At 42.6% G+C, this 13,118-nt stretch overlaps 1 protein-coding gene across 1 annotated transcript; it reads left to right on the top strand.

The window, feature by feature from the left end:
* The first annotated feature begins 112 nt into the window (after window positions 1-112).
* Window positions 113-11,650, top strand: MRPL47 (mitochondrial ribosomal protein L47). The gene is made up of 7 exons (XM_019478582.2): window positions 113-220; window positions 303-436; window positions 1,507-1,567; window positions 1,706-1,802; window positions 3,129-3,259; window positions 4,997-5,092; window positions 8,863-11,650. Exons 1-7 carry the CDS (start codon window positions 132-134, stop codon window positions 8,975-8,977), a joined length of 723 nt encoding a protein of 240 aa, XP_019334127.1. The 5' UTR covers window positions 113-131; the 3' UTR covers window positions 8,978-11,650.
* The last annotated feature ends 1,468 nt before the right edge of the window (window positions 11,651-13,118 follow it).

Raw genomic sequence — 13,118 nt, 5'->3', positions numbered from 1 at the left:
CGCTTAGTGCCGCGCGGGGCGAAGCCGCGGCACCGCCATCTTGGAACCGGGCACGTCCTCTGAGGGGGCTCCTTCCGGGCGGCGCGAGGCATTGTGGGGCTGCGGGCTGGCGGCGCGGGGCATTGTGGGGGATGGCGGCGGCGGTTGTAGCCGCGCTGAGCCGACACCTCACGGGCGCCCTACGGGTGTCGGCGGCGCTGCGGGCCCTGCCCAGCCCCAGGTAGGCCTTGTCGGGCGCGGGGGCCCCTGGCGGGGGGCGGGGCGGGACGGCACGTCCCATGCTTTCCTGTCTTCCTTTGCAGCCCGGCCCTGAGCCCGCTGCCAGGGAGCCGCCCGCAGGGAGCGCGCAGGGGGCTGCACGCCACGGCGTGCCGAAAGGGGCTGGGAGAGTTTTTTGACGACGAGAAAAACTGGGGAGAAACAACAGTCAAATCCGGTGAGTTGTATTCCAGCCTCTGGGGCATTTCTGTCAACCGACCTAGATGTTCACGGGCTGGGTTTGGGAGGTATTGGGAGGTGTTAACACCCCCCCCCCCACAAGTGCAGGACGGGGGTGAAATCTTTCAAGCCTTTATTTACATGGTGACGGGCAGAGCTGTGTTTTTAATACGGGCGGTCCTCGGACTTGCGACACGATCGGTTCCTGGAAAACGCATCTAAAGTCCAAAACGTTGTAACTCAGAACCGATTTTCCCAAAGGAAACAATGTTATAAATGAGGGCCGGTTCCTGAACCGAGACCTGATGCTCTATTTTCACAAAAAATAACCCAGTTTTTGTACTCGATCAATTATAGATGAACAATATAGCTACATTCGTGTGTTCGTATTGTAAATAGCAATCGTATTGATTTGGAAGGACTTCTTTGAGGTGACTTTGCTGCGGTTTTTGAAGGGCTCTCGGTTGGACGTTTTGAAGGGTTTTTGGCTGGAGTCTTCTCGGGAGACTCGGCTGCGGGCTTTTCTGGTGCCTCGTCTGCTTTCTTAAAGAAAGTGTCCCAGGAGGCTTGGACAGGTGTTCTCCGGGGAGACGGGTGACGCAGCGACTTGTTCGCTGGCGTGGCCTCGGGTCAAGTGTTGTAAAGTTGAAACTGACATCAAAAAGTTGAAACAGGGCATCAATTTATAAACGTTGTAAGTGTGAAATGTTGTAACTTCAAATGTTGTAAGTTGAGGACTACCTGTATTGCACAAGGAACTTTATTAAGGAAGTCATGTTATCTCTAAAGCTACTTTTTCTCACTCTTTACATAGGTAGAGATATATAAAGAGCGCAGGTTAGAAAAAGTACCTGCACCAACTCATGTTTGAGTATGGTCTCATATTCCAGCTAAGGCTGGGTTTAATCCAACACTTTAAGGTTATCTGCAAGGAAAACCTGCAAGAATTGGTGCTTGTAATTTGTCGGGTGGTACTAAATCAGAGCGATCTGCAAGTAGAAGTGCGTTCGTTTGGGAAGTGGAACCGTTGTTCATTAAATAACTTTCTTATGGCCACTGTTTTTACAGGTGATGCTTGGAAAATAACACTTCTAAGAGGCAAGAGTAACGAAGACTTGCACAAACTTTGGTCAGTATGTCTTGGCAAGGTGCTTTGTACTTTTGGAATAAGCATGCCCGTTTTATCATGAGAACAAGGCTGTTTCTGCCACTGAACATAATCTCCCACTCAGTGGACTTGACTATACTGTTGTGTTCTTTGATTCAGGTATGTCCTGCTGAAAGAGAAAAACATGCTTTTAACTTTACAGCAAGAAGCAAAACGACAAAGATTACCCATGCCAAGTCCAGAGCGGTTAGAAAAGGTAACTTTTTCACATAAGCTAAAATAATCATTACAAGTAAAATGTGTTGTGTAAAATATGCAGCATTTCCAGATCTCTCTGCAGTTCCCTGTATAATTTTAATAGGTTTTTCCATTAAAAAAAAAAAAAATCAGTTAAAAAAACAAACAAACCAAAACCCTGCTATACACTTTGCCCAGGGCAATAATATAAAATTTCATATGAAGCCCTTCATCCTTCCTGTCTCTTCACACAGTCTCCCCCCCTCCCTATCTTACAATGCTTTTTTTTAACAAGAGCTCACATTTTCTAAATGTGGGGGCTCTAAAACCATTCATTTGGATTTCACAGCAGGTTCTGTTTTTAATTTGCATAGTCTCTCCACTAGCGCTAGGTAGAGCCCTGTCTTGGCCTGTGTCTTCTTCTGCATCTGTCAGTCGCACCATCAGCATTTAGCTCTGAACTGCAATGATACTTACATAGAGGGGAGGTCTTGCAATTAAAAGGCTCATTAGGCCTCGTAGGATGCTGTACAATACCAGTATGTTAAACCTCATGCAGCAAAAGGAAATCTTAGAGCCTTGGGATAACTAAATAAGTTGAGTTCCCTCATCAGCAACAGTTCCCCAGTTGGTTAAGGTGCTGCCTTGGGCAGAAAGCATTCTAATAATCTTCCAAGTTAATGCAAGTACAGACTATGGTAATAAGGTTGCTAGCTAGAAATGCTTTTGATTAGATGCAGTGGTCTGGCTGTTTTCTGATCATCTAATAAGATGCCTAGAATTGCAAACCAGAGTAATTAACAATTCCATAAAAACCTGTGCCAGAACCAGAAAGAACCTTTGCATATATTTCAGCTGCTTCCTCCTAAGCAACATCAGCTCTCTGTTTAGATCCGGCCTGCGGGGCCCCTAAAAAATTTAGAAAATTAATTTTTATCTGCCCCTGGCTGCTTGTCATGTAACCCTCAATGGCTTGCCAAAACTCAGTAAGCGACCCTCTGCCCAAAATAATTGCCCGCCCCTAGTTTAGACTGAACCTTAGCTGGCAACGCCCTTCTCTGAATCCGCAGTTTGCCAATGCCCCATCCTCACCCCACTTCCAATTACAGATAATTGGAATGACTATATAGTGAATAGTTAGATCACTGTTCAAAATGTTGATTCTTTTACTGGCAAAGTAGGGGTTGACTGAGTTTACTGCTTTTCATAGTTGTGAGATTATTAATAGTAAAGACCGTTACTACCAATTATAATGTGCTCCTAACATTGCCTAGAAGTTTATGCTCAATTTGATAACTTTGGTGCCATAGTCTCAGTCTCATGTTGAAATTTGTTCTGTTTTCAGGTAGAAACTTCCATGAAAAGATTAGACGAAGTTGTTGAAGAAAGAGAAACTGCTCTACGGCTTTTACAAACTGGTCAGGAAAAAAGCAAACCTGGGGAATGGAGACAGGACTTCTTAGGACGTACCAACTGGTATGGGGAAAAAGGAATACTGTACTGTGTACTTGAAACTTTTGGGGAGGGGGGTTCACCACTATAAAAACAGACATCATCTGAGTACCCTTTTTTTTTTTTTATTGGCTTTATGTTTGTGGGAAGAGGATCTTTTTCTTATTATCAAGAACAAAGCATAATTACTATTGAGAAGGAAAGGACAATATTTATGTGCTTATGGATCAATGTTTAATGATTGGCAGCTCTCCTGAGTTGTTAACACTACCTAACCTTGTTATAACTTTCTTGCAAGTGTGTGTGTGTGTGTGTGTGCACGCACACACACACGCACACTGTTTGGTTCCAGAGTGGTTCTCAAAATTTTTGTACAAATCAGGCCACAAACTAGTCTTCCACTCCCTAGGGCCATCATTCACCCTTACTACATTTTTAACTGAAAGCTGTAATGGAATGTAGGGTCCTGTGCAATCTGCAGACCACTGTTTAGGAACCACTGATCTAGACTGTAAACCCTACTCTGTTCGGGGGTCTAGTTACAGCATGGCAGTCCTGTGACAGAGACGAAACATGGTTCAGGTTCACTGTGCATACAGGCCCAAATTATATAATACCATTCCCAAGTTGTGCTATGCTTTTGGTCTTTCCCTACTTCCATTGCAAGACTACAAAAAAACAAGACTAGAAAGAGGGTCTCTAGGACCAACAAGTCCAGTCCCCTGCATTTGCAGACAGCTGTTTACCCAAAGATTCATGGAATCACTTTCAAATCCTCACACACAAGCATAGGGCACCAAAGTGGAAATGCCATGAATCCCTGACCACAGGTAAAAGCAAGGAAGACAAGGGCACTGCCAGTGCCCAGCTAACACAGTGACAGAGTAGTAATACTGTAATCCCCCTGCACTGAGGAATGAATACATTGTACTATGTCTCCCACAGTTGTGGAATATACACTGTAGATGGAAAGGTAATATGGAGATGGCTTCACTGCTGTAAATTCTGATTGTTCTGACTTGTTTGTCACCTTTATGGTTGTTTAATTAGAGTACTGGCTATGCTAACCACTGTGCTTATATCTTTATGGTATCAAGTACATACTGCAGCACCAGTAGGAAGCTGGGTGGGGAAGGGAATGGATGCAGGGGACAGAGAAGGCTGCGCTCTGCCCAGCCTGGCCTTGGCTGCAGCAGGGCAGAGCGGGGCTCAGCCCTCCCTCCTCAGGCTCCCTGCGGCAGCTAGCCAGGATCAGTTCACAGGCTGGATACAGCCCCCAGGCCGTATTTTGGCCACTCCAATCTAACATGCATCAAATCTAACATATCCATGGAATAATAAAATTTTTAAATAGTTCTATGATACCATAACTCAAATAGCTTTATCATCTTTAACTAAGATAGAATTGCGAGTACACTAATGAAGGAACTTCCTTATCTTTGAACAAATAATGTAATACGAATGCTGACTGTTGGCACTTATGTAGCCTTTGCCATTTGGTTTAAGGAATTTTGAAAGCATTTTCTACGTTCTCAAAGGGGAAGTGGGCCACAGGGTGGCCCATACATTCAAGGTCATTTGTTCGGCCACTGGCAGTCGAGAACAGAACCTCTATCGCCAGTTCTAAGAGCTACCGACTAGGCCATGTTTTCTTCAGACTGGAACTAAAAAAGCAAGCTTAGTTGCAGTCTGAGGACTAAAGTGCAGAAGCTGAAATCCTGTTAATACGGTAACTAATTTTCTTTTTCCTCTCATTGACAGGTACACTCTTAGGGAGTGGCCCATACCTTGGTACTTAAACAAAAGACACAAAAGGAAGAGATTCTTCTACACATCGAATGTGAAGCATTTTATCAGGTAACACAAATTTTTTGCTTGCCGCTGTGTTTGCGTGTTTTTTACTAAACAGATTTTTTGTGCCCAATCCCTGGTTGTGTTCCAGTTACCTCTCTCTATCTTGCAAAGGACAGTCCTGCAGTTAACTGCTTTTTGGAGTTTGTGGACTGACTCTTTCTATGTAGGATGGAAAAGAGGTGACATTGAACAAAAACGGTTAAGGTCTAATCCTATCAGAAACTTAGTTAAACATAAATTGAAATCGTGAGTAATCTCTTCGACGTTAATGGAATTACTCACCTTTTCAAAGCTCACATGTCTAAGTGTTTGCAGAATTGAGACCTCAAATTGCCAAATAACGTTCAGTACAGAATTATTTCTCGGAACAGTTAATTGCGTAAAAAAAAAAAAATACCTGGGATCTTATTCCTTTTCTTGATGTTGTCATCACTTAGCTTCCAGGTCTTCCTTTGTTAAGGCTATTTTCCATTCCCGTCACCCTTTTACATAAAGAAATTCTGTCCACTTTAGTGTTTAACACTTCTCTACCCAGAGTTCTTTACCAAAAATATTAACAAGTTTGTGCTAGGGATGTGCAGTGTATTAACCAGCGTAAGTACGAAAAAATTGGGCTAAGAAATACAAGAAAAGTACAACAGGTTTATAAATATATTACATAGAGCAGACACGACCTATTGCAAAAGACTTTCCACACAGCATGCATGTAACTCAAGTTTACTGTTGTTAGAAGTGTGAAGAAAAGAATTATCCCTGTTTGCATTATAGTTTCTAGCTTCATGCAGTGGTAGCAATCCAAAGACTGCTTTTCACAAAGCATCTGCCACACATTGGTTCTGTGCACAGACTATTCTGATAGAAGGCTTTGACCCCCAAGACATCTCTTCAGTTTCCTCCTTTTATAAAAATCTTCACTTTGGTCATAGAACATAGAGCCATAACTTGGACTATTCTGTGATTTTTTTTATTTTTTTTTTTTGTAGAGTAGGTTTCATACAAACTGAATAGTATGGCATTTTGGTTACTTTCAGTGGCACGTTTCCTATCTCAGACAGGCCCTGATGACCCTGAATCTCACACATCATTCTGAATATTATCTTAATTAGCATGACTTGCCTGGCATTTCCATGAAAACCACCTGCTTATACTCAGCAGCTCTATACAAACCCTGTGATAATTTGCCTTTTTCACTGCTTCCAATTCTGTGTAGATGTTGTGATGTGTTGTTAGTAGTTAGTCACTTAATTATAATTTGTTTTGTTCCTTTACTTCTGTAGTCCCTTTCTATATCATCTGAAAAATTATCCGTCTGAGATATATGCAGTTACATTATTTTTATGTGCAAAGCAAATGATTTTCTCTTATTATAGAAGTAGGGTCGGAAGGGATCTTGTAGATCTTCAAGTCTGACCCCCTGCCTGGGCAGGAGGAAAACTGGGCTTAAATGACCCCAGCCAGGTAGGCATTGAGCTGCTTCTTAAAGACCCCCAGGGTAGGAGCCAGCACCACTTCCCTTGGAAGTTGATTCCAGATCCTAGCTGCCCTAACTGTGAAGTAGTTCTTACAGATGTCTAATCTAAACCTAAGCTCTTGTAGCTGCTCATTTTGTTATAGCTAGGATTTAGAGCAGGGGAAAAAACAGTACAACCATACTTAGTCGCTGAATATTTCTGCTGAAAAATCAGCAATGAGTTAGGACTGCTATTGCTTCAATTAATCGCACAAGCAGTCTTTTGAACATCCTGGGTGCATCTACGCATGCAGTTAATGCACTGTGATAAACTGCAGAGCACTTTGAGCCAGAGTGAACTGCTTGCAAGCACAGCATCTACATGTGCACCTGGGGCAGCAGCAATTTGAGCCAGAGCATAGCAGGCTCCAGCTGGCTGAGCAGACTGGGCATCATTTATGCCTCTGGTCACCATTTATGCCTCCGGTCACTGTCTACATATGTTTCAGTGCAGTAAAGTACTCCACTGCAAGTTAGTATATCCCTGAGAGTACTATCCTACAGCAGGGTTAATTAGTTTACTGTGCCCTAATTCCAGCACATATAGATGATGGTGCTTTACTGTGGAGCTAATTAATCAACTTGGGAGTAAAGCACACATGTAGATACACACCTGTTGGGATTTCATTCTTTGCTCTTGGCTTTTGCTTGTTGTTTGTGTAAACCCTTGGCTTTCTCCTTGCTTAGCTAGCTGTTCACTACCCATCAGTTATTTCATTATGAAACTTTTGGCGAAGGGACCCAATGATGTCCTTTGGTGGCTATCTTGGACTTCAAAATCTCATACCTCTAGTCAGACTGATGTGGTTCTGTCTGACATCTTTGTTTACTTACACTCTTCCGGCAAAAACTGAATTACTTCACCCTGAATTGCTAGCTTTTAGGACCAGTAATTTTGTGTTCCTTCCCATGCAGTAGACTATCAACCTCAGATCCTGTTGCAACCTTTTCTCTTGCATTCCGCTTCTCTTTCATTTTCTCCCAGAAAATATACCTAGTCCCCCTTCTTATCTGCCCCTATTAGTCATGCAAACCACTTTTTCCCTCTGGCCTGATACGTTTTATTTACAGTTTAAAGTGCTTGCCCTAAATACAAGGACCTCTATTTCCTTGTTTTTCATTGTTAAACACTTATTCAGCAATAATGCTTTTCTAGCAGTTACCTTCCATAAACCCTTGCTAAATTTTCCCCCTCCCCTCCTATCCCTTACTACTGTAGACATTTTGCATCCTAAATCAGAAGTGTAGGATCATGTGTTCTGCACATCTGTCTCCAACCTTCTGCTAGAATTTGACAAGAGTCAAGGGGACCTTACTGAATTGTTAGTACTGGAGTTTGCAGTCAAATCTACTCTACAAGTCTTTAACCATCCAAGATTAAATTAATCTGGAAAATTGCCCCTTGAGATGTCATTGCTTGGCTTATAATTTGTAGTGCAGATGAGAGAACAGTGTTCAGCATGATTACAGAAGTCATGATAAAGAGCAACTGAGTACCAAGACAAGTGTTAGTCCTTTCACTTTTCTGACCAATCAGTTGCATTTAACAGCAATTCAGAGGAAGCAATTGCTGATAAATAATAGTCAATAGTAAGCATGCTTCTTAAAGTAGATCACTTGTTACTTAGAGAACAACTTTCCTGTGCATTTTTTAAACTGACACAACCTTCAGATATTTTGTTTTCACCTGAAACTCCTCTGTGTTTTTATTACAGTTGTTCACTCAGCAGCTATTTCTGCTACAGGCCCCTTGCTGTCTCGTAGTCTGTAGTCTAGTACAGAGGTTGCTATTTCTGTGAATGTACTTAAACCATTTTGGAGTGGTGGTAAAATTGCCCTTCTGATGAACAGCAGTGGGAAAGTGCTAATAAAAAACATACATGCACATAACATTTTGGGCAGAGGAATGAATCTAGTACTTTCCTGCTAAGCAGGGCACCTTTCTTCTCTAATGGCAGCTTGTAATAGCTTCAAGTATCAGAATAGCTTGAATCCTGCCCCTGGAGTCATAACATGCTTGTAGAACAGGCTCATTGATAATACTGTTTGGTTTTTTTCAACTTTTCTTTGCTGTTACCAAGTGAACATCAATAGAAGACAGACTCTCCAAAATAACTAATTCAGATTTTACCTGTATCTCAATCTAGTAAGTGCATTAAACTGCACACCTAAATTCTAGTGGTAGGAGCAGTTGTGAAGAAGATGGACAGGAAGAAAGGATGCATTGAGTACTGTGAAAATGTAATGTTATTCTCTCTTACAGACTGAGAATTGAAAAAGCATTGCGACAAAAGGCAAGGATGAATGCCTTAGAAAGAAAGAAGCAGAAGCTTTTACAAAAGAAATTCCCTCATCTGGCTGCAAAGACACAGAGTTAACAACATCCTGGAGGGCTTATGCAAGTAACTATGACTGTAGGAATCTACACTGTTTCATGTGACCTGATATATTATACATTTTCTATAACCAGTATATATCATGGTGGAGTGCTCAAAGTGGTGTTGGTTTTTTGTTTGTTTTGTTGGGTTTTTTTTTTTTTTACTGTGGAGCAGAGACTAAGCCAAAAACCTCGCTCCTTAACCTAAAATTAAATCCTGATCTGGTCAGGTGACCTTCACAAAACTTTTAAAATATGTGACTCAACGCAGCTTGACTCTAAAATAATATATTACTTGTTTCTAGGAAACTTATTTCAACATTAGTTCTTCTAAAATTGAACTGTTCCTGCTTATTCATCAGCACATGGGCAAATGACAGCCAGACCGTAGTCTACAATTGCCTACAGTGTATACTTGTCTGTGTTAGCTTTCAAAAAGACGCATCTCAATTTAGTTTCTCGCTCTTAACAGTATCTCTTCACATTAAAACAAAGATCCGTTCCTATTTAAGCTACTGGCTCTACTTTGTCACTCCTGCTCATAACCATAACCATAAATACCACTTTGCCAGCTAAGATCTACAAAGAGAAGACATTTTGCAGAAACAGTCACTGTTCTACACCAGGAACATTTCACACTAACTGTGTACATTTATAGAACAAAAACATGAAATATATCAATTTAAGAACGTTAATGTTTAGGTAGTCCCAATAAGTTTGTGTAAGATGAATGTAGATAGCTTTTTCCCCACTGACAAAAGGCAGCCTTTCCATGCAATTGCTAAATGATGGTTTTGCTTAGCTAGAACTGGTGCAGAGTTCCAATATTGATACATACTGGATAGAGGTGCACTGATATATCAGATGGGCACCAGTAACAGGAAAATTAACATTATTGGCAATTGGCTTTTTGGGCATTAATGTTACCAATAAATGCCACGTGCAAGCACATAGCTGCATTGTGTATGCAGCCAGGAATGCAGCATCCTGCTGGGAAGTCTGAGGTCCCCACAGCGAGGGAAGGAGTGAGGGTAGAGCTGGGGTAGTGGTAAGGAGGGGAGGTAGGTTTGTGTGCACCCCCAGGGGGAGGCAAGGGGGCATGTACACCCTCAGATTTGTGCACAGGGTGAGGACAGCGTGCCCACCGTGGTGGGGGGGCTGGGCCTGGGCTGTGCTTCAGGTGGGCAGGGGAGGTGCAGGCTCAGCTGTGCTGGGTGGGTGGTGGTAGCAGGCTTGGGGGGGCTATGGCCACCCCAAGATTCCCTGTAGCCTCACTGTAGTCACCCCTTCCAGCAGCCCTGCTGCCCACTCAGAAGTGGACAACCCACCCTCACCCCACACATTGGGGGGAAGGTACATGGCCCCCTCATGCTTCCTCTGGGGGTACGCACAGTGGCAGAGCGCCACATGCTCCCTCCTTCTCCCCTCCCCCCTGCCGACCTGCTTGTGGCTTCATCCCACTCCCATCTCAGGGGTCCTATTCACCACTCTGCCTGGGTGGCCCTGCCCCACTCCCTCCCTCACCATGGGAGTCTCAATCTGCATCCCCGCCTGCCAATTTACCAGCAAGATGCTGCTCTCCAAGCTGCTGGACTGCATTCCTGTAAATCTGCTCCAATGTGGCTGGTTAATAATCGGCTATTGGTATCAACCAAGAAAATCTTTATTGGTGCACCCCTGCTGAATGCATCTACTACCCCAAAGAACCAAATTTTGTAGCACCAAACACTCTGTAATTTGAGCAGACTAAGCTCATCTAGGTAATTATAAGAACCCTAAAATCCATTAAAAATAATTATGTGATTGATTATATTTAAGTTACCTTTGGACTTCTAGAGTGTGTACCTAAGAAATAAAGATTGAGGATGCAGTTTAAAGCGCTAGCCCTCTGGAAGTAACAGTTTTGACAGCTAAGAAAGATGGCTAGATTCAGCCCTCCCTCAGTAGCTAGCAACACTGAATTGAGTGAGTAGTTCCAGACAGCGGTTGTATAAGAGAGTTCATTTCCATTTGGGCAAAACTTTTACCAAACAAAACAGAAAGAAAGCTTATTCATCCTCAACTCCAGGATCATTTCATGGCATACGAGAGGTGAGAAATATGAACACCCACTCATTGAAACTTCTTGCATTTAAGTGGAGGTGGCTTAGAATTTAAAGCAGAATCATTGTGTACATAAAGACTGTAGCCTTCCAGGAAACAAGCAACTATACTTAAAAGGACCACCTACAAAGCAGTCTATAAAGGGGACAGAATCAAACTGGAATCAAGTAACTAAGAAAATACTCTGTAACACAAAGAACAAACAACAACAACATCTCATCAAAGTAGATAAGAAATCTTAATAGAAAAGATAGCAGGGCAAAACTCTCAAGCAAATTACTGTAGTCATACTGTGGTTTTCTTGTTTTAAGAAAAATTTATCTGCATTGTGATCCTCCCTCACTATAACTAAAAGGTTGTAAACATTAACAACTGAAATTAAGACCTCTAGTCTGCATCCTAATACTTCCTACCATAAAGTCAAGGAGAGGGAACAAACATCTTAATTTTTTCCTTGTCCTTCGCCAAGCTGCAAGACATAATTTCTAATATTTAATTGATGGCAAACATACAGAAGGTTGAAATAAAGTTGTTTCTTTCCGGCTTATTAAATTGATTCTGACATAGTAAAGTTAAGTCTAGTTTTTTTCACCATTTAAACAGTCTGCCAGAACAATTGCTGTTTTGTATGTCATACTTCCAGCTGTAATCAGACACTGGATCCTACCTCATTCTGGGAGAGCTGCTAAGAGTGTTCTTGGCAAAGGCACTTGGTCCAAAACAATCCAAACTGATGACAAAGTATGTTGCAGAAGTCATTTGTTGTGTTGGAAAGCTAAGGGGTATGTGCTGGGGAACTAAAGCAGCTCTTCGTATATAATGTAGTGCCTCTTGTATTTCCTGTATGACTTAACAGGTTTCAAACATGGCCCATGGAGCTGCTCTGGTCTGCAGGGCACCTGATAGGCCTGCTCTAGAATCCATGGCTTCAAAGCCTTATGAGATATGGGACCCTGCTGGAGCTTGCTCCACAGTTGGGCATGTGAATTTGACATCCCTGATTTCAGACACTTTGGTCATTAGGTAGCCATCTGGGCTGCTTGCAGGTGTTTGGGGGCAGGAGGGAAACCAAGCTCCCAAACACACTTTACCGGAAGAAGCAGCGCATTATTTCTACCCAGCTCTGCAGTGTCTGTATACATCAGGTGCTTCAGTGGGACTTTTTGGCACTTTAGCTAAAGATTCAATCAGCTATTGGGATAAAAGCGCCAAAAAAGCCCCACTAAAGCACCCAATCTATGCAGATGTTGGACGAGCCAGGTCAAAGTGTCTCTTCTGTGCATGTGCTGGGCTTGGTGTGGAAACATGAGTTTAAAGTAAAGCGGTTGGGTTGGGTTTTTTGTTTTGTTTTTTAACGTCTGCAAGTGGCCCCAAGTTTTACATTAAAATACCAGTGTAATGTAACAATTGTTTAAGTGCCCAAAAGTTTCAAGTGGACAGTCAGTTGTTCAAAGAACAGATGTCTATATTGCATGCATCTATAAATGCACATGACTGTGGCATTGACTAATTAGCTCCACGGTAAAGCATCACTGTCTGCAAGTGCACCAGTATTAGGGCACAGTAAATTAACTCCGCTGTAAGATAGTACTGTCAGCAGCAGAGTAATTAAGTGCAACAAAATACACTTGTAGATGGTCATGGGCTTGCTGGGGTATAAGGGTGCTAAAGTGCAGGGACTGTCTGGCACAGACCTCTGCACTTTAGCACTCTGATGCCCCAGCCAGCCCCACTACTACCTGGAGCCTAGGGTTGACCCCCTGGGGTGTTTTGTCCCAGCTCAAACTGCTGCTGTTCTAGGTGCACATGTAGACACTGCACAGCTGACTCTGGCTTGAATGGCTCCAGAATTTATTGTGTCACATTGTCATGTGTAGATGCACTCACTGTTGTCTTGTTTTCCAAGAGGGAAATTAAAAATCAGTTTCATCATGACAAGGGTGGAGCCTAAACCCAGCATGGAGTTGGGCATGAGCTATAGAAATGCAAGTAAGCAGAAATATTTAGACTTCAAGTAGTCAGTTCTCTGCTTAAGTTCC

This window comes from Alligator mississippiensis, chromosome 7 (assembly GCF_030867095.1).
Source record: "Alligator mississippiensis isolate rAllMis1 chromosome 7, rAllMis1, whole genome shotgun sequence".
Classification (NCBI taxonomy): Eukaryota; Metazoa; Chordata; order Crocodylia; family Alligatoridae; genus Alligator; species Alligator mississippiensis.
This window is presented reverse-complemented; position numbering and strand designations above follow the sequence as displayed.